A 22,400-nucleotide genomic window follows, 5' to 3' on the forward strand; every position below is an offset into this window, starting at 1 on the left:
TCATCAAGAGGCTTTTTAGTTCCTCTTCACTTTCTGCCATAAGGGTGGTGTCATCTGCATATCTGAGGTTATTGATATTTCTCCCGGCAATCTTGATTCCAGCTTGTGTTTCTTCCAGTCCAGCATTTCTCATGATGTACTCTGCATAGAAGTTAAATAAACAGGGTGACAATATACAGCCTTGATGTACTCCTTTTCCTATTTGTAACCAGTCTGTTGTTCCATGTCCAGTTCTAACTGTTGCTTCCTGACCTGCATACAAATTTCTCAAGAGGCAGATCAGGTGGTCTGGTATTCCCATCTCTTTCAGAATTTCCCACAGTTTATTGTGATCCACACAGTCAAAGGCTTTGGCATAGTCAATAAAGCAGAAATAGATGTTTTTCTGGAACTCTCTTGCTTTTTCCATGATCCAGCGGATGTTGGCCATTTGATCTCTGGTTCCTCTGCCTTTTCTAAAACCAGCTTGAACATCAGGAAGTTCACGGTTCACATATTGCTGAAGCCTGGCTTGGAGAATTTTGAGCATTACTTTACTAGCATGTGAGATGAGTACAACTGTGCAGTAGTTTGAGCATTCTTTGGCATTGCCTTTCTTTGGGATTGGAATGAAAACTGACCTTTTCCAGGCCTGTGGCCACTGCTGAGTTTTCCAAATTTGCTGGCATATCGAGTGCAGCACTTTCACAGCATCATCTTTCAGGATTTGGAATAGCTCCACTGGAATTACATCACCTCCACTAGCTTTGGATCAGTTCACAAAGCAAAACAGGTATCTAATTTTTTGAAAGTATGAATCCACTTACCTTCCTCTAACAGGTAATTCAGAACTTTTTGATTTTCAGTGTTTTCTGGCTTTTTATTTTTCTTGGTAAAGTTTGGTGATATTTATTTTCTTAAAAAGCACCTATTTCCTCATTTTTTTCAAAATTATCAGCAGAGAGTGGCAAATAGTTCTTATGTGCTTTTTAATCTACTCCATATCTATTAACGTATATTGCTCATATGTCTTTTTTTAATCATTGCAGTTTTTATTGAAGTATAGTCGATTTACAGTGTTTTGTTAGTTTCAGGTGTACAGTAAAGTGATTCAGTTATATGTATTTTTTTTCAGATTCTTTTCCCATGTAGATTATTACAAAATATTGAGTATAGTTCCCTGTGCTACAGTTTATCTTTGTTGGTTACCTGTTTATGTATGAAAGAAAGTGAAAGTCACTCAGTCCCGGTCTGACCCTTTGAGACCCCATGGACTATACAGTCCATGGACTTCTCCAGGCCAGAACATCGGAGTGAGTAGCCTTTCCCTTCTTCAGGGGATCTTCCCAACCCAGGGATCGAACCCAGGTCTCCCGCATTACAGGCGAATTCTTTACCAGCTGAGCTATCAGGGAAGCCTGTTTTATGTATAGTTGTTTGTTTACATTAATCCCAAACTCCTAATTTATCCCTCCTCTTCTTTCCCCTTTGGTAATCATAAGTTTCTTATATCTATGGGTCTACTTCTGTCTTGTATATAGATTCATTTGTATCTTTTTTTTTTAAGAGTCCATATATAAATGATACGGTATTTGTCTGTCTGGCTTACTTCACTTAGTATGGTAATCTCTAGATCCATCCATGTTGCTGCAAGTGGCATTATTTTATTTTCTTACTGCTGAGTAGTATTCCACTGTATAAATATACCACGTCTTTATCCATTCATCTGTGGATGGACGTTTGGATTGCTTCCATGCCCTGGCTGTTGTAGACAGTGCTACAGTGAACACTAGGGTGCATGTATCCTTTCAATTACAGTTTTCTCCAGATATATGCCCAGGAGTGGGATTGCTGGATCATACGGTAGTTCTATGTTTAGGGTTTCTTAAAAAGTATTTATTTATTTGGCTGCATTGGGTCTTAGTTGAGCCACGTGGGACCCTCGTTGCATTGTGCAGGATCTTTGATGGTGGCGCACAGTCCCTTTTGCTGTGGCCAGAGGGCTCAATAGTTGCAGCAGGCGGATTCCAGGGTGCAAGAGCTTCAGAAGTTGCAGCCCATGTGCTCAGTAGTTGTGGAAAGTGGACTCAGTAGTTGTGGAAAGTGGACTCAGTAGTTACAACACAAGGGCTTAGTTACTCCGCTGATGTGGGATCTTATTTCCCTGACCAGGGATTGAACCTGAGCCCGCATATTGCAAAGCAGATTCTTAACCACTGGACCACAAGGGAAGTCCCCTAATTGTAGTTTTTGAGGGAATCTCTGTACTGTTCTCCATAGTGGCTTTATCAATTTACATTCCCTCCAAAAGTGTAGAAGGGTTCCTTTTTCTTCACACTCTCTCCACCATTTATTTGTAGACTTTTTGATGATAACCATTCTGACCAATGTGAGATGATACCTCATTGTAGTTTTAATTTGCATTTCTCTGATAATTAGGGATGTTGGACATCATATTTCTAATTTTATTTTTATTTCTGCTTACTTGGTTTTGTGTATAGCTTCCTTTATTTTCTAATTAATTTCCGGCCTTACCCATATTTTGTACTTTCATGTATTTCCATAGTTAATGGTGGTTTTCCAAGGGTTTTGAATTGAATATACAAATTAATACTGTCCAATAGAAGTATAACATGACCCACATATATACCTTTAAATTTAATATCATATTGTACTATGCCTAGTATATTCATAATTTCGACAAGTAATCAGTATTTTTTAAATATGAAGCATTTGAATTCTATTTTTAGACTTCATGTAAGTCTTTAAAAACTAGTGTTTATTTTGCACAGACAGCATGCTTCGTTTGTTAGAGGCACTTTTAAAGCACTCAGTCGTCCGTTTAGAGGAATATTTGCTTCCTTTTTTAATAACCAAAATATTAACAGTCAAGGCTATAACTTTACCTTTTATTATAGCTTTGACTACATCTCATAAGTTTTTATAGCTCTTTATTTCCTAAGTAATTTATTATTGTATATTTGATTATACTTTATTCTGTCTTTCAAACAAGTAACTGGCTATTTTTTAAATTGTTCTTCATTCTTGGTCCCAGGATATAATTTGTGCGATGTCTGTATTCTGCGTTCATAGTAGAACTGCAGCTTATAATGAGGCTTGTTTCGATTTTGTCTTAGTCATTATGCTATTTAAGTCCTCTGACACATTTTCTATTCATTTAATCATTGAAAGAATTCTTGTGATTTAATTTCCATTACTATCATTCTGTCTTTTTATGTTTTTTGTTTTTTATTCTTTCTCCCTCTTTCTTATAAATGGTTTAGCTGATGACTTTCCTGACATTTCCCTCAAGGAGCTACTTCTCAAGAAAAAGCCATCAGTATCAAACAGTTTTCTCAGATGCTTTTCATTTTCTAAGATGATTTTTTTTTTTTTTTAGTTTAAATGTATTTACTTTCAACTGGAGGATAATTGCTCTACGGTATTATATTGACTTCTGCCATATGTCAGCATGAATCAGCCATAAGCATATGTATGCCCTCTTCGCCTTGAACCTCCCTCCCACCCCATCACATCTTTTTATGTCTTAGCAGCTTTTGTTTTATGTATTTTGAGTCTGCACTACACAGTATATAATGTTATCTATTATGGATTGTTATTCTTATCTATAAAAATAATTTTTATTTTACTTAATGAATGTTATCTTGAAAACTACTTTGGTTTTACTTATGCGTGGATGCTCAGTCACTCAGTCATGTCAGACTCTTTGCAGCTCTATGGACTGTAGCCCACCAGGCTCCTCTGTCCATGGGATTTCCCATTTCCCAGGCAAGAATACTGGAGGGGGTTGCCATTTCCTCCTCCAGGGGATCATCCCGATCCAGGGATCAAAGTCACGTCTCCTGCATCGCAGGTGAATTCTTTGCTGCTTGAGCCATCGGGAAAGCCTGATTGTACTCATGTTTTAATTTTACTTTATATCTGCTAGTGGCTACCAATGTTTTAGTATTTTTAAAAGGACACTTTTATGTCTATTTCTCATTTATCAGACTTATGAAAGTAGTAATAACGTGTGGATCTTAATGGTCTAAATTATTAAATCTTGTGTGCTTTACAATCTTCTGTACTTTTCCCACCTGTATTCATCAGTCTTTAGTGATTTAAACTTGGATTATTAGGTTACTACTTCTACTATGAACTTTTTATTCAGATCACATTTAATTATTAAATATCTTCTCTCTCGAGGACTTTTTTATATATAATTTTATTTAGTTTTATTTTTAGCTGCACTGGGTTGTTGTTGCTGTGTGTAGGCTTTCTCTAGTTGCGGCACGTGGGGGCTACTCTCCAGTTGCCGTGTGCGGGCTTCTCATTGCAGTGGCTTCTCTGGTTGCAGCTCACAGACTCTAGAGCTCAGGCTTAGTAGCTGCGACTCACAGGCTTAGTTGCTCCGTGGCATGTGGGATCTTCCCAGACCAGGGATTGAACCAGAGTCCCCTGCACTGCAAGGTGGATTCTTAACCACTGGATCACCAGGGAAGCCCTCTCTTGAGGATTATTTGCTGGATTTGAACTCAATCTTATGACCAAAATTAGAATTATTTACTGTGACTTAACTTTCTACCTGGTTTCAAGTTTTCACTCCTGGTCCTTCTCTACCATGATTTTCTCAGAGTTGAGGAATACATCTTTTTTTGGCTGGACCATGCATTCAGAGCAGGAGACCTAAGAACCATGGGTTCAATCCCTGGGTTGGGAAGATCCCCCGGAGAAGGAAATGGCAACCCGCTCCAGTATTCTTGCCTAGAGAATCCCATGGACAGAGGAGCCTGGGGGGCTATAGTCCATAGCGTTGCAAAGAGTCAGACACCACTGAAGCAACTTAGCACGTGCTCATATATTCAAGAGAGTTTTCAATTTTTATCTTTAATCATAGTTTTAAAATAAATAAAGTTTATCATGTCAACCATTTTCTAAGTGTACAGTTCAGTCATGTTAAGTGTAGTCATATTGTTATGCAATCAATCCCCAACATTTTTTAATCTTGGAAAACCAAAATTCTAAACCATTAAACAGCTCCTCATTGCCCCGTTTTCCTAGCCTCTGGCAGCCAACATTCTATTTTCTGTTTCTATAAATCTGACTACTCTAGATATCTAGATGAGTGGAATCATACAGCATTTGTCTTTTTGCAACTAGCTTATTTCACTTTAGCATAATAACCTCAAGGTTTATCCGTGTTGTAGCATGTGTCAGAATATCCCAAGATGAAAAAGTATTCTATTGTATGTATATACTACATTTCCTTCATCCATCTGTCTGTCAGTGGACACTTGAATTGCTTCCACCTATTGGCTATTATGAATAACGCTGCTATGAACACGAGTGTGCAAATATCTCTTCAAGATTCTACTTTCAATTCTTTTGTAATATATGCCCAGAAGTGGAATTGTTGGATCATACTGATAATTCTATTTTTAATTTTTTGAGGAATCACTATACTATTTTCTATAGCAGCTGCACCATTAATTTTTTTTCTAAAGGTAAGTATGTGGGTGGGATTTTTAAAAAACATTTGCTTGTGTAAAATGTATTTGTCTTGCTTTCACTCGTAGCTCGGTGTGTTCTTTTCACCTCAAACATGTGAAGAGCTTGCCTCAGTGTCTCTGAATTTTAATATCAATTATAGAAGTATACTGCCAACCATATTTTTGTTCCTTTGTAAGAAACCTAGGGTTTTTCTTTTTTTTTTTTCCTTCAAAGCTCTTTTTAGAATTTTTCTTTTTCCTTGAAATTAAAAAAGAAATTCTCCTGTTAAGTATAAATAGTGGGGCTCTGGAACACTGTGAACCCTTTTTGCCTAAAGAGACAGTTCTTTTGGAGTTTTCTTGTTTGTTTTCAACTTAAAGTTTTTCTGTCTTCATTCCGTGTATTCTGATGTCCTTTCTGAAAAGCTCTATAACTCATGTCCACTCTCTCTTCTCTGTCCTTTTCCTCCTTGCTTATTTTTATCTATTTATTTTCCAAGTCTGTCTCATGTACCACTTTTTCTGCAGCATCCATCCTATCCTTTCCTGCCTCCAATTCACATTTCATTTTGCTGTAGATTTTCTACTTCCTTTGGTTCTCTCCTACCCCCAGTTCCAGTTCCATGCTTCAACTCAGTCTAAGCTTTTTTTCTTAATTTAATCACATGTCAAAGAATCCATGTTGTTGTTCTTAACAGACATACAATCCCACATGTTTGTACTTGGGCTTTTTATTTCATTTATCTTTGGTTTATTGTAGTTGTCATTTTTAGAGTTTTGCATTTCCCTTAGATTTTCAAAATAAGGCTCCCCTATTCTGCAGTGCAGGATTTTTTCCATAGACGCCGTATTTCTTTTCTCCTCCCTTACCCTTGAATGCGAACGGCTGGGTTTGGTTCTGGTGTTCACCATGCGGATCATCCTTAGAGTTTCTTGGCATGTGCTCTGGTAATAGTGGAGTCTCCCCTCAGACCTGAAACTGGTGGCTTCACGTGCACATCCCACATTTAATTTCCCATATTTGGCAGGTGTTCGGTCTTCTAATGAGCTCTACTAGCCCCAGACAGAATCCTCTCTTCATGCCACTGATTATCAGGAGGAAACTGAGTCAGGCTGTTCTTTGATTGGATATAATTGTTGTGTAAAAGCTCCAGTCCCGGGTTCGCACTGTCCTGAGGCTTTTCCTTCCCCAGAGGGCTTTGCCTGAGAACAGCGTGCCTCTGAGGACTCAGGGAACCTCCTCATCTCCTTCTGCCCCTCAATCTCCAATGACTAGAGCTCGAGCCGTGCTGATGGGAGCTGCCGTGGTGCGCAGGCGCAGGGTCTTGTTGGTAGTTACAGGCTCTTTGCCTCCCGGCCAGGGGCAGACAGAGGGAGGGCTGCAGTTTAAGCTCCCTCCCCATCTCACCCCTGCCTGGGTCTTATGGGTAGGGGGCCAGACTGCTCAGGGAAAATATGATCTCTTGGTGACAGCATTTTAGTTAATGGTAAGGACCCTGCAGTGAGCTATGATCTTCCTTCTTAGTGTTATGGGACTTAACATCTGCCTTCACGGGCATTTTTATGGGAGATGGAGAAAGGGTATCTTAGGCACTGATAGATGGGCACTGTTTTAACTCCCACGTTGGCACATTATAAAGGCCTAGCATTGTGGTTCTCAATGATGGCTGTACATTGAAATCACTTGGTACATTTCAAAATGTACCAGTGTCCTGGCCCCACTCTGGCCGTTGACACAAGGCCCCCTGGGGTGGGCTTCAAACATCAGTAGCTTCAGAGTTCCTCTGGTGAGCAAGCAGGGCTGAGAACATTAGCTCAGAGCAGAGAGCAATGGACGGGCTTAGGTTCTCATTCAAGTTATGTACTGGTGACCTTGGTCAAGTCCTTTCAGCCCTTTATACCTCAGTTTCCCCTATTCTAAAATGGGAATGGAAATGCCCACCCCTGCTCTGACCACATAAAGATCTAGTGGGATAAACAGCAGTTAAGAAGATAGAATCACCATAAGTCTCATGACTTTGAGGCCAGCAGTACAGCACCCTGGGGTGGCCAAAAAAATTGAACACAAGAGGAAACAGGTTGTAGAATCTGATACCATTGCAGGGTCTGGGGCAGCAGGCAAAGTCATTCATTCATTCACAAGTAACCAGAACACTACAAGGAAGCCCCTATGGGAGCCATCTATTCCAGATTCTGTACTAGTGAAGAGATCCCAACTACTTTTGGGATTTCTGGCAGACTACGGTTTTATCAGTTCAGTTCAGTCACTCAGTCAAGTCTGACTCTTTGCAACCCCATGGACTGCAGCACGCCAGGCCTCCCTGTCCATCACCAACTCCCCGAGCTTACTAAAACTCATGTCTATAGAGTCGGTGATGCCATCCAACCATCTCATCCTCTATCGTCCCCTTCTCCTGCCTTCAATCTTTCCCAGCATCAGGGTCTTTTCACATGAGTCAGTTCTTCACATCAGGTGGGCATGGTATTGGACCTTCAGCTTCAGCATCAGTCCTTCCAATGAGTATTCAGGACTGATTTCTTTCAGGATTAACTGGTTGGATCTCCTTGCAGTCCAGGGGAGTCTCAAGAGTCTTCTCCAACACCAGGGTTCAAAAGCATCAATTCTTCAGCACTCAGCTTTCTATATGGTTCAACTCTCACATCCATACATGATGACTATTGAAAAAACCATAGCTTTGACTATACAGACCTTTGTCGGCAAAGTAATGTCTCTGCTGTTTAATATACTGTCTAGGTTTGTCATAGCTTTTCTTCTAAGGAGTAAGTGTCTTTTAATTTCATGGCTGCAGTCCTCATCTGGAGTAATTTTGGAGCCCAAGAAAATAAAGTCTCTTACTGTTTCCATTGTTTCCCTATCTATTTGCCTTGAAGTGATGGGACTGGATGCCATGATCTTAGTTTTTTGAATGTTGAGTTTTAGGCCAGCTTTTTCACTCTCCTCTTTCGCTTTTATCAAGAGGCTCTTTAGTTCCTCTTCACTTTCTGCCATAAGAGTAGTGTCATCTACATATCTGAGGTTATTGATATTTCTCCCAGCAATCTTGGTTCCAGCTTGTACATCATTCAGCCCAGCATTTCTCATGATGTACTCTGCATATAACTTAAATAAGCAGGGTGACAATATAAAGCCATGAGGTACTCTTTTCCCAATTTGTATACAGGTAGACATTTCAGTGGGAAGAGGGTGGCAAGGCAGGAGGCTTGAGAGGTGGGCGTGAGACCCATCAGATCTGTGGGTGTGAGTGGACCTCCAGGGACAGTCTGGATTGATGGCTTCATGGAAGATTCAAACTTCAAAAGTGAATAAGAGCTTGGCCTCTGATATACTATTCCAACTTAAAAACATCATTAAAAGGAAGGAAAAAAGTTTGGTCTCTAGAGCAGGTAGACCCTGGGTTCAAATCCCAGCTTTGCCATCGCCTCCTGGCCATGGTAAGTTGCATAACTTCTCTGACCTTGGCTTCACCATCTGTAAAATGGTGCAATAACAGGACCTGCCTCACAGGATCGTTGTGACAGTTAAATGAGGCGGTACAATTAAGGTGCCGTCATCCAGTCCCTGATTTGCCACCTGAGGCCCCATATGCCTTTTAGGTTTCTTGACAGCACTTTCATCACACGCAAGGGACAGGCATTAACCAAGCCATCCAGGAAGACTTTCCATCACTGGAGATTCTGAGAGTCAACACTGAGGAGGATGATCAGCCAAAAGAAGCCGTGGGAAGGGTGCTGGGCTGTGGGAATGACTGGTGTCACACTCTACAGCCTGTTCCCTCCTGGGTTCCATTTCTTTTGGCGGTACAATCATCCAGAGCCAGAGTCTTGTTACTTAGTGTCTTTGAGTCTTTCCTTTCCATCACATCCACAGCTTACCACTTAGCAAGTACTATATACCTTCACACGATCTCTTGTACCAACCTTGTATCAGTCAGCTACTGCCGCTTAACAAACAACCACAGAAATTTCAGCGGCAATCCTGTATCAATCAGCTACTGCTGCTCAGCAACCAACCACAGAAATCTCCGTGGCACACAGTAATAAGTATTAAGATGATGTGTATGCACGTTGGCCAGGAGTTACCTGATCAAGGTTAGATTTGGGTGGGGCCCTCCATGTTTCTCTCATCCTCCTCCTGGGACCATCGGCCAGCCCACAGATGGTCTTCTCACAATGATGGAAGAAGTATAGGAGAGTAACTGTAAATACTTAAAGCCTCTTAAGGCTTGGAATCAGAACTGACACCCTGTCACTTCTGCCTCTTTCTGCTGACCAAGGCAAGTCACATGGCTAACACAAAGACAAAGGGAAAGGGGAAATATATCTGAAACATAACCTAACCTACCACAGATTCTTATCTTTCAACTGCCAGAGAGTTCAGGTCTTTATTTCATTCTGTCTGGACTTTTGCAGTGGCCTCCTTTCTGGTCTCCACACCTAAGCCATATTAACCTTCTAAAGATCACAGGTATGATGATGGCATTTCAGTGATTCCCCAGAACCTTCCCTATCAACCAGCACTTGGAACGCGACTCCTTGGCTGGCTTCGGTTATCCACTCCAGCTTTCTTTTTCCCCGCCCTGCCCCCATTTTCCTCTCCACCTCACCTATGCTGGGGTGATTCTTATTGTTGTTTAGCTGCTAAATCATAGCCAGCTCTTTTGTGACCCCCATGGACTGTAGCCTACCAGTCTACTCTCTCCATGAGACTTCCCAGGCAAGAATACTGGAGTGGGTTGCCATTTCCTTCTCCAGGGGATCTTCCCAACCCAGGGATCGAACCTGAGCCTCCTGCCTTGGCAGGCGGGTTCTTTACCACTGAGCCACCAGGGAAGCCCACTAACACTGGACACAGACTGGCAAATACCTCCCTGTTTCCCCAACGCCCGTGTTACCCTCCCCGCACCTTGCCTGTTGTCATCGCTCCACCTGAAATATCCCCAGTTCCCAGGTCAGAATCTTAACTCTTCCATGGTGCTGATTTCCATTTGAAAGGAGTAACTCCTACCTCAGATTTCCTCCGAAGTCTTTTTACCTGGATCTACCTTGCGCACACACACACACACACACACACACACACTGGCTTTTAGTATCTTCTGTCTTATGTCACAGTTATGAATGAACATGTCTTATTCTACCCTCTAGAACAGTGCCTGGCATGCAGTGATGCACTGATATTTTTAAGGAGTATGAATGAATGAATTCTGCTAGTTTTTCTTCTGTGCCCTAGGACCTTGGCTGGCAGGGGCCATAACTGTGTCTTTAGCCCAGTGCTGCGGCCAGGATGCCCACTGCTGGATGTATGGTCACCCTGCCTGCTGCAAGGGCATGATGTGGAGATTAGCAAAGGAGATAGTTCAGCCATGGGGAGGAGGTGATGACTGGGAAAGGTGTTGTCTCTCCTTTACCTCATTCCCTCCACCTTGGTATCTGGGTCAGTGAGGCAAGGCCGTTCAGTCGCTTCAGTTGTGCCCTGCTCTGTGTGACCCTATGGACTGTGGCGTCCCAGGCTCCTCTGTCCCTGGGATTCTCCAGGCAAGAATACTGGAGTGGGTTGCCACACCCTTCTCCATGGGAATCTTCTGGACCCAGGGATGGAACCCGAGTCTCTTCTCCCGCACTGGCAGGCGGGTTCTTTACCACTAGTGCCTCCTGGGAGGCCCAAGGGAAGGCTGCCAGGGCTCCTCAATCTGGGGACACTGAAGAAGAGGTGCCATGGCCAAAGGTCAAGGTGGTCTTTCTGCCCACCAGCGAGTCCTCAGCCTTCACGCATCAGCCACGGGTCCCCCATCCACCTCCTTGCGGTAATCACGGGGTTTACCAGTTGCTTGGGGGCCCAGCCTTAGCCGGAAGGTGCCATAGTGGAGTGGGGTGGTTGCCGGGCCCCCTCCTAGCCCCGTGTGGCTGACAGGGTCTCTTGTGCTTCTGCAGAAGGACTTCACGGTGCGGGAGGAGCTGCAGCAGCAGGACGTGGAGCGCTGGCTGGGCTTCATCACCTTCCTGTGCGAGGTCTTCGGCACCATGCGCAGCAGCACGGGCGAGCCCTTCCGTGTGCTGGTCTGCCCCATCTACACCTGCCTCAGGGAGGTAAGCGCTGCCCGGCCCTAGCGACGCGCCTCTCCCGCTCCCGTGTGCCAGGAACGCGACAAGGCCTGAACCACGTGAAGTGATCAATCACTGGGTTAAGAGAAACGGAACTCCCCCGGTGCTTCTGTTTACTCTAGCCAGGTTTTTGTTTATTGAGTTTATGTGAAAGGAAATAGTTCCCCAAAGGAAAGTATTATGAACTCGGAGTGTCGTCTGTTCATGCTGTAGAACCTCGTCCGCAGAATGCAAGGCTACAGAAAATATTGTTATCTGAGTGAATAGATCTTTGGGCTGGATGGGCTTACCGCTGAATTATTTGTTTTAAAAAAATAGTTGCTTCTACATGGCCTCTGAAAAAGAGGAAAATGAGGGTGATCAGGAAGGTTCTAAGAAGCAAGAAGTCGGTGGGGTCTGTGTCCTACCAGGTACCCTAATCCACTGTGGAGGGTCCTCCTTGGTGGCTCTCTGGGGTAGAATTGAAGGGACAAACACAGAAGCTGTTGATGTGTCCAGTGAGGGGCTTGTAGCTCAGAACACAGGAATGAGAAGGGAACAGGACGAAGGCCGTTGGCATTCCAGTTGTATCTTTGAGTTAGAACCAAGAGAACTTGCTGACGTGCGATACCGAGGAGGGAGGAAGCTGTGTGGGGTCCTCATTTATCAGCCTGCTGGCACCATTTCCTGAAGAGAAATAGATTGGGGGTGAAAACCAGGGATTTGGGTGCCCGTTGGCCATCCCCAGGCAGCTCTCTGTCTGCATTGCTCAAGTACAGTTATTTGATGATCCGGAAGAGGTCAGCCCTGGGGACACGGTGTCGACCTGTACCCGCTGCTGGGGACTCACCCAGGGGTGGGTGGGAGCGGCTGAGATGGAGTGGAAGAGGTAGAGGAGGCCAACAGGCGGGAAACAAGCCGGAAGGGGCGATCAGCACAGGCTTCATCCGGTGGGGACCGGTCAGCCCACGCCTCCCAGATGCTGGCCCCACCCACCCTCAGCCGCTGATCCCAAGGTGTGGGGAGGGGCAACCTCTGGGGAATCAGTGGGACCAGGGCAGAGAAGTGGCCTGGGTTTGGTAACAGGGAGGGGCACCACGGTGTCCGCGGAGTGAGCACACACTGGGGAGTCAGAGGAGGTGAGGGCGTGAATGGGGACAAGTTTTTGGAGAAATATTTCTGTGAAAGGCCCCAGGGAAGGGGGACTTGTCAAGAGATACTTTTGTGTTTCTGAAAGAAAGATAATAGAGCAATCTTAAGAGAAGGGAGAGGGTATCTGTAAATGTTTTTGAAGTATCCGTTTATAGAAAAATAGCACGTTCATTCCAGCCTGGTAGATCCACAAAAGCAGAGCACGCAGGCCTCTCCTGGGTGCTTTGCGACCCCATAAGCTTCTGCCACTCCACGGAGCCAGAGACGCTTCTTGACAGATGTACTTGAATTCAGACTTGTTTCTTAGATTCAGTCAATGGCCTCTTCCGACTCGATTTCGCTCTCCAGGTGTGCTTAGCTCAGACCACAGAACCACAACAGGCCATGGGTGTGCTTTGTGCATCCCTTTGGAATGCCTTGAAGTTAGCCCTCTTGGGAACAGGGGATTGGCCCGGATGGCCTCTTGGGTCCCCCTGTCCTCCTCTGAGCTTCCCTGCACCCCGACAACCTGCCTCAAGGCGGGGAGCAGCACTGTTACGGGGCAATGACCTGGATTACCCAAACACACTCCCTCTGCGTGATCTGGGCACCTCCTGGTGTTGCTGTCACCTCTCCCCCAGGCAGGAAGTGAGGCTGCAGCTGAGCCCCAGCCCTGGCTGCCAAGACACCTCTGACAATGCCTGCAGTAGTGCGAACCTTCTGGTGTGAGATCCAGAAGCTGCCAAGAGGTCTGCACAGACCAGAAATGAGGAGCCCCCTGACGCCCACTTGTTGGTTGCATTAAACTCTTGAGGGTGGCATCACCCAGGCCCGTGGTAAACTTGGAGGGTAAATAAATAAATTATCGATGGCTTTCATCGTTTGGTAAAGAGGAAACCACTGTCCCACATTCCAGCCCATCTGCTTGAGGCCACATAGGGAGACCCCCGAATTCTTAGAGTCAGTTGCTGCCTCCTCCACCTGATTACATGTACACGCATACCCAGGCCTGACCCACGTCCTTCCAAAGCAGGATGAGCCAGTTCTTGGATGTTTCTAGAAGCCAGAATCATTGCTGCTGCCTTTCTCTGTGCTGGACAAGTTTAGGCTCTTCCCCCAGGGCCATGCAGATGGCTGACCCCAAATGTACAGAGCCTGCCCTGTCCAGAGGTCCTCCCAACTGCCAGAACCATCCCCAGGCTGGCATCTCTGGCTGCCCACTAGACACATCCCAAGTCAAGCCTCAGAGCCTCGAACAGGATGTACCTGTGGCACCCCAAACCCTCCTGCTCAGTCCCTGTCCTCACGTGGCCCAGACCCAGCCTTTTTGCTCCCTCTGTGGCCAGGCAGCAGTCCCAGGACTCCCCAATTACCCTTTCTCAGCATCATGGGGACCCCCACTGCATCCACTGCTTTGGCACCCCCCGCCATGGCTTCTGCTCCTCTCCTTTCCTCCGTGCCCCTGAGCCGAAAACAAACCCACGGGTCATCTTTGGTGCAAAGAGTCTCATTTGGAACAAACCTAAGGAAGAAGAAGATAGAAAATCCTCAGTCTCAGGGTCTTTGGAGTCATGGAGGCCACCTTCACTGGACATGGGGCTCACTCAGATTGAGCCTGTGCTTTACCCCTTCAGGCTGGGGGACACCCATCTCTCTGAGGGCTGCCCTGCCCTAGAACAAGGCCCATGGGCGTTCGCTTCCGCACTCTGACCTTGTTGAATTAACCTTCTCTCAAGTCACCCAAGCTTGAAACCTTGGACTCTGTCCTTGAAGTCTCTCTCTCTGGCCCTGAAGCCTTCCCTGCTGGCCCAGCTCAAGTCTGTTCTTCTGGAACCACCTCCTGTCCCCACCTCCCACCAGATGCACCAAGAGCTCCTCCAGGGGGAGGCTCTGCACTCCATCCTTAGAGCTCCATCCTTTTGACATCACCGTAGTAGATTCTTTAGTATTGATAACAGCTCAGTGGAAGGCATTGTCCAAAGCACTTCATACATTCTTCTGTCTCTTAACTGGGGCAACACCCTGAAGATTATCATCCCCATTTTCCAGAGAACAGAGAGGTCAGACAGCTTGCTCATGGCCACACAGCTAGTGGGAGCAAAGTCAATATCAGAATTCAGGTCTGACCGCCCAAGTCCCTGCTCCTAAACCCCCTGCTTCACTGCCTTACGAGTCGAACAGGAGCAGCTCTTATTCTATTCTCGTCCATACCCAACGCCTGCTCTGTGGTGGAAGCCAAAAAGATCTTTGTGGAATTGATTCTGTTTTTGCCATAAATAGCATGTGCCAATCAGAGATCCCTCTTCAGGGGATGGAGAAGAATAATTTTCAGTAGGCTCTTCAACTGTGTAAGAACAAATCGTTTCTGCCAAGATGATTTTCCAAGGGATTGAGGAGTATTATTGGTGACCAGAAACTATGTGAGTCTCCTTGCCCTCCTGTTTACAGCTTATATTTGCCTCATGAGCTCTTTTCAATGTTTTAAAATGTTTCTCATGGTAAGAACATTTGAGAACTACACTCTTATCAGATTTTTAAGTGCACAGTACAGTATCGTTATCTGCAGGCATACGTTGTACAGCAGATCTCTGGAATTTATTCATCTAGCATCACTGAAATTTTATACCCAGTAATTAGCAATCCCCACTTCCTCCTTCCCCCAGCGTCTGGCAACTCCCATTCTAGTCTTTATTTCTATGAGTTTGACTAGTTTAGATCCCTCATATAAATGGCAGCTGCAGTGTGTGTGCACGGCGTGTCCAACTCTGCGACCCCCTGAACTGTAGCCCACCAGGTTCCTCTGTCCTTGGGATTTTTCAGGCAAGAATACTGGAGCAGGTTGCCATTTCCTCCTCCTGGGGATCTTTCTGACCCAGGGACTGAACCTACTTCTCCTGCTTTTCCCGCACTGGCAGGCAGATTCTTCACCACTGAGCCACATGGAAACATGTAGTATTTGTCCTTGTATAACTACTTCTTACACTTGGCATAGTGTCTTCCAGATTCAAACATGTTGCCCCATATTATGAATTTCCTTCTTTTTAAAGGCTGAAGAGGATTCCATTATGTGTATAGATCACGTCTTAAAATCTGTTTATTTGTCAGTGTACATTTAGACTGTTTCCACATTGGATGCTGTGAACAGTGTTGCAGTGAACACAGAAGTGCTAACGTCTCTTCCAGATCATGATTTCAGTACTTTTAAAGAAATACCCAGGGTGGGACTGCTGGATAATATTATGTAGAAGTTCTATTTTTATTTATTTATTTTTTTTGTGGAACCTTCCTACTGTTTTCCATTGAAGCTGTACCATTTTGCATTCTCATCAACAATTTACAAGAGATCTAATTTCTCACCAGTTTTCAACTTTTGTAGTTATACATATGGGTGTGTTTATTACGGCCTTCCTAACAGGTCTGAGATGGTTTTGACTTGCATTTCCTTGATGATTAGTGACCTTGAGCATCTTTTCATATACCTGTCGACCATTTGTTACGTCTTCTTTGAAAAAATGTCTATTCAAATCTTTAGCCCATTTTAAAATTCTGGTTATTAGCTTCTTTTGCTTTGGGGTTGTAGGAGCTCCTTCTGGTTTTTTTGAACATTAACCCCTTGTCAGATATATAGTTTACAAATATTTTCTCCCATTCTGTAGGTTGTCTTTTCACTCTGTTGTTTCCTTTGTTCTTCAGTAGCTTTTTAGTTTGATGTAGTCCCGCTTGTCTCTTTCTGCTTTTGTGATTTTGGTGTCATATCCATGAAATCACTGCTGAGACTAATGTCATGAGACTTTTCCCATATGTTTTTTTCAAGGAGTTATAGTTTCAGGTGTTGTGTTATAAGTCTTTAATCCATTTTGGAGTTTATTTTTGTATAGTATAAGAGTCCAGTTTCATTCATTTGCATGTGGCTATCCAGTTTTCCCAACATCATTTGAAGAGACCATGTTTTCCCCATTTTGTTCTCCCAGCATCTTTGTATCCACTCCCTCTCAGTTGACCAAACCTGCCTGGATTTATTTCTGGGCTCTGAACTCTGTACCGTTAGTCTATATGTTTATTCTAATTATTGTCGCTTTGGAATGTATTTTCAAATCAGGCAGTGTGGTGCCTCCTGACTTGCTCTTTTTCAAACCGTTTCAAGATTGCTTTGACTATTTGGAGTCCTTTGTTATTCCAAATGAATTTTAGAATTGTTTTTTCTATTTCTGTGAAAAATGACACTGGAGTTTTGATTAGATTGCACTGAATCTGCAGGTCATTTTGAGTAGTATTGACATTTTAAATATATTAATCTTTGAATCCAAGATCAGGAACAAGACAGAGAATGCCCACTCTCATCACTCCTATTCAACGTAGTACTAGAAGTCCCAGCCACAGCAATTAGGCAAGTAAAAGAAACAAAAGCTATCCAGGTCGGAAAGGAAGCAGTTAAATTGTCTGTTTGCGGATGACATGATCTTGTATATAGACAATCCTAAAGACTCCACACACAGAAAAACTGTTAGGACTAACAAATGAATTCAGTAAATTTGCAGAATAAAAATCAACATACAAAAACATCCATTACATTTCTGCATGCTAACAACAGGGCTTCTTCTCTGGTGGCTCAGTGGTGAAGAATCCACCTGCAATGCAGAAGACACGGGTTCAGTCCCTGGGTCAGGAAGAGCCTCTGGATAAGTAAATGGCTACACACTCCAGTATTCTTGCATGGGAAATCCCACAGACAAGGGAGCCTGGCAGGCTACAATCCATGGGGTTGCAAAAGAGTTGGACACGACTTAGCGACTAAACAACAGTGTTAACAACAAACTATCCGAAGAAGGAAAGGAGGGAAATGATCTTATTTACAGCAGCATCAGAAAGAATGAAATACTTAGGGATAAATTTAACTAAGCAAGTGGAAGACTTGTACCTCGAAAACTACAAAATACTGATGCAAGAAATTGAAGAAGATGGCTCAACAAATACTGAGCCATCCCTCAACTGGTTTTTAATGCCATTCTAAGGACCTTTCAGCCTGCTAAGGTCCTCGGTCAAACTGTGACTGCAAGGGTTCCACACGCAGGAGGGGTGTGATCAGTGTCTGTGGCCTGAGCTAAGGGTTTCATCATCTCCTGTCTCACCTGGAGCCAGTCTGCAAGGTTTGGGATCTGGCTCACCCAGCACCTCCCCGCATCTCCTTTTTCCCGACCCTGCAAGGCTCCCTGCCACCTTTGTGGACCCAGTGGTGATTTTACTAGACTCCTCCAAGTTATCACTGACTACTTCTCTCTGGGCTGCTTACTTCAAGAGCTTTGTTAAAAATCCCTCTGCAGGGGATCCTGGGCTGGCTTTTAACCCCTTACACTTGTGTCTTCCGAGCCTGCTTTCCCTGGGCACCATCTCTGTCCACTCCCTCTCAGCCTTCCTCGCTCCCCCGAGCCCCCCATCTTCTCTCTCTGGATTCCCACCGCCCTGCCCTCTTCAGAGTCTGGCAACCATTGCCAGAGGTCAGGAGGGGAGGAAGGGAGGCGGTGCCTCCGTCAGGAATCTCTCTGCACCCCTCTCTGACCCCCACCAATGCCTCCCTCCACTTGGCTCCCTTGCTCTCCTTCTCTCAGGCCCCAGAAACCCCATCCACCCCTCCATGCCCTTCCTCTGAGGGGTGTCCACCCCCACCCCCAGGGATGCAACTGGCTGGGCTCCTCGCAAGGCTGGCAGGCACAGGCTGGGGAGGAGAACTCCGAGGGCAGGAGTCAGGCTTCTCAGGAAATGAAATTGCTCCGCGCAACAATGAGAGGGCCACTTTTTTAACTTTTTGCGTGAGCGTGCATTCAATTGCTCACATTGTTTTGGCTCCAGGGGGAAATCTGACCTCGGAAAAGGCTGCGATGAAGTGGGTGTGGGTGGAGATCCTCCGCTATTTTCATAGGGCCCAGAGAGTCCAGTAGAACATTCTTCAGGGGTACCTTTCCCGTGGGACCAGTGCCCCCTTCCCCAGAGCAGAAGAGGGGGCTGTGGATGGATCTGGCCAGGGCAGGGCCCTCTGTGGCTGGCAGACACTGAGGACGGCTGTTCCCCGGGTAGTGATGAACCCTAACGGGGAGCAGAGACAGAATGATCGTCCGTGCCGCCCCGGACTCTTAGCTGCATCCCTGGAGCGGGTGGGGGGCGGGGGCGGGGCTGCCCCTTTGCACTTTGGGAAGCTTTTACAAAATGACACATTCTCAGATCGCTACTTCAACCAGTTAAATAGACCTTTCTGGGGATGGGGGTTTGAGGAGGCAGGGGAGTGGGGGAGATTTAAGCTTTCTGTGCGACTCAAATGTGCTGCCAGGGTTAAGACGTGCGTTTCATGAGACCGTGATATGCAGAGGGCACATGGGAGGGGGACCGCCGGAAGAGCCAGAGAGACCTGAGTTTGAATCCCACCTCTGCCACTTACCAGCTATGAGCGTGCGTGCCAAGTCGCTTCAGTCGTGTCCGACTCTTGCGACCCTATGGACTGTAGCCTGCCAGGCTCCTCTGTCCATGGGATTCTCCAGCCGATAATACTGGAGTGGGTTGCCATGCCCTCCTCCAGGGGATCTTCCAGCCCAAGGATCAAACCTGCGTCTCTTACGTCTCCTGCACTGGCAGGCAGGTTCTTTACCACTAGTGCCAACTGGGAAGCCCCTAGCTATGGGGCTTTAACCTAATTCTTCATCTTTCTAAACCTCAAGTTTCTATCTTGGCAGGGGAATAATGGGAATAACTCAGTCTGAAGGTTAGTTTTAAGCCCCTCAGTGAGCTGACACGTTGTGAACTGCTGTTGAAAGCAAACCATATTCTAGGCATTGCTCACGAGAAGAATCGCATCACAGGAGCCCCAGAAAGTCAGAGCCACTCTCCTAACTGGGCTCCACGGTCCCCCACAATCACAACCCCTCTTCCTGGAGAACCTCTCATGAGTCCCACAGCTCCAGCCACCCAGTTCCTGTTGTGTTTCCACAAAAGGTCTCTGACATTCCTTCTGCCTCCAGCGTGATCTTCCTCCTCCTCCTGCCTGACTCCAATCCACCTTCAGGACCAGGTTCACTTCCCACAGCGTCCCCACCCCACCCTGATTTACTCTTCCTGCAGCACATTCTAGAATTTGCATCTGCAGAGAGCTGCCGACACAGGCCCTCTGGACATGTCCTTAACCAGTGGTTGTATTAATGCCTTGTGACCTCATTTGGGTTAAATCATTTTCAATCTTCCACTGGGAGCTGAGAATAGGCTGAGTCTCATCCAGCATGTAACCCCAACTGCATTGTGTTTAGGACTCTGTGTTCATTTGGTTTGCGACAAAGCTACTTTCTTTTTTTTTATATTTATTTATTTGGCAGCTCTGGGTCTTAGTTGGCAGCACATGGGATCTAGTTCCCTGACCAGGGTTTGAACCCAGGCCCCCCTGCACTGGGAGTGCTGAGTCCTGACCACTGGACCACCAGGGAAGTCCCAAAGCTACTTTCTTAATGAACTGTAAAGTTACCTAGTAGTCCTGGAAAGAAGGAGTGTACATTGTGACCCTCCTGCAAGGAGTTTGCAGTCCACTAGCCACCACATGGCACCCCACTCCAGTACTCTTGCCTGGAAAATCCCATGGACGGAGGAGCCTGGTAGGCTGCAGTCCATGGGGTCGCTAAGAGTCAGACAGGACTGAGCGACTTCACTTTCACTTTTCACTTTTATGCATTGGAGAGGGAAATGGCAACCCACTCCAGTGTTCTTGCCTGGAGAATTCCAGGGACGGGGGAGCCTGGTGGGCTGCCGTCTATGGGGTCGCACAGAGTCGGACACGACTGAAGCGACTTAGCAGCAGCAGCAGCAGCAGCCACCACATGGCACCCCACTCCAGTACTCTTGCCTGGAAAATCCCATGGACGGAGGAGCCTGGTAGGCTGCAGTCCATGGGGTCGCTAAGAGTCAGACAGGACTGAGCGACTTCACTTTCACTTTTCACTTTCATGCATTGGAGAAGAAAATGGCAACCCACTCCAGTGTTCTTGCCTGGAGAATCCCAGGGACGGGGGAGCCTGGTGGGCTGCCGTCTATGGGGTCGGACAGAGTCGGACACGACCGAAGCAACTTAGCAGCAGCAGCAGCCACCACATGCGCAGTGGACTCTGAACATTTATGATGGGTTGTACAAGTTGTAGAAATACAGAAATGGAGGGAGTTTAGGAGTGTGGGCAGCCGCTGGGGGCAGAGAGGAAGGGGGACTAGAGCTTAAGGGGAAGTGGGCTTCAGACAGGTATTGGCAGGGAACAAGAAAGGCCCCCATGAAGAAGAGTTTGAGGGGAGGGCGGGGAGCTCAGCCCATCTGTGTGAAGAGATAGCCTGATGGGTGGGCCGTGGGCTGGCCTTGACTCACAGCAGGGGCATTCTGGTGGACACAGGGTGATACTGGGAACCTCTCTCTGAGAGCATTTTAAGCTGGAGAGTGACACCATGGAGAGCATACAGGAGAGTTTGTTTATTCATTCAACAAACACTGAGAAAAAAATGCTACTTCTTTACTGAACCCAAAAGTCTCTCAGACATTTCCTGCTGGATTCTGTGCCGAGATTAAAGTCAACTAAATCTGGGGCACTCCCTACCCAGAAAGACCCACGAGTCACTCGGTGCATGGCAGAAAGTACAGTGCTCAAAATAAGGTGAGAGTGGGAAGCAGGAATGTGGGCGCCCAGAAGGCAGATGAGGCAAGATCTGCCTGGCAAGGGCACCTTAGCTGAGAGCAATCCGACTGGAACCGTCAATCAAGCAGGCTAAGAAGCAGGAAGGGAAGGGCTGGAAGGAAGCTTGAAAATTCAGGAGAACCTTCCTCCTCTGTGAGCAGTTTATTCCAGCCTGCATCTTAGGCATAGACCCTGTGTGGAACGTTCCTCTGACAATGCACCCCTTCCTGGGGCAGGTACACAGGGCCTGGGCACCAGTTTAGCCACCAGTCCCTCCAGGGCTGGCAGCTGCCGTTATGAATACCCAGGTTAAGCAACCATGCCTGTAACCTCTGCAGAAATAATTCCCCACCCTTTTTGTCCCCTCCAGAACTGCTGTCCCCCAATTCCACTTGGCAGCCAAGATGCTCTGTGGTGTGACGCGGCTGACCTACTCAGACAGCGCCCAAAACAGACACATACACACACACACACACACATATACTGATGTGCCCGGATCTGGGGCTCCCCTGATCCTTGACCTCCTCAAGATACAACTCAGAGCTCACCCCCACCCCCAGACCCTCCCTCAGAAGCCCCCCCCCCCACACTGTCCTACTTCCTTAGCCAGACTCTGCAAACTGAAATGTGAAATTTGAAGCCAGTGTTCCCCTTAGCAACCATGGTAACACAGGATCTGATAGAGAGCCTGGAGTTATAAAAATACCAGCTTCCACCAGACACTGGTTTCCAAAGGGAAACCAGTCTCCACGCCAGAACCGTTTTTAAACCGTCTTTAAAACTCAAAAGAGATTTCCAAACCCATCTCAACATGGCTCAGGAGGGCATCTCTTCAATTCCGCCGTGGAAGGCGGGTGCCGGTTGCATGCTTTCGGTATGTTCTCTAAGAAATTTAGAAATGCAGAAAGGATGTGGCTCTCTGAGAATCTGGTAGCTGTGTTAGGATATACAGGTGGGAAAGGTTTTTCTTAAACGGCAAACATTCGAGATACATACATATATATATATATATATA

The 22,400-nt window shown here is 46.0% G+C and overlaps 1 protein-coding gene across 1 annotated transcript in view; it reads left to right on the forward strand.

Annotated features, from left to right (window-relative positions):
• CTIF (CBP80/20-dependent translation initiation factor) overlaps positions 1–22,400 on the forward strand; it is a 288,329-nt gene that overhangs the window by 235,852 nt on the left and 30,077 nt on the right. Inside the window, 1 exon segment of the mRNA XM_010840964.1 lies at positions 11,418–11,573. Within this exon segment, the coding sequence (XP_010839266.1) occupies positions 11,418–11,573 (156 nt within the window).

The sequence above is a fragment of the Bison bison genome, unplaced genomic scaffold (assembly GCF_000754665.1).
Source record: "Bison bison bison isolate TAMUID 2011002044 unplaced genomic scaffold, Bison_UMD1.0 scf7180017864153, whole genome shotgun sequence".
Taxonomy (NCBI): Eukaryota; Metazoa; Chordata; class Mammalia; order Artiodactyla; family Bovidae; genus Bison; species Bison bison.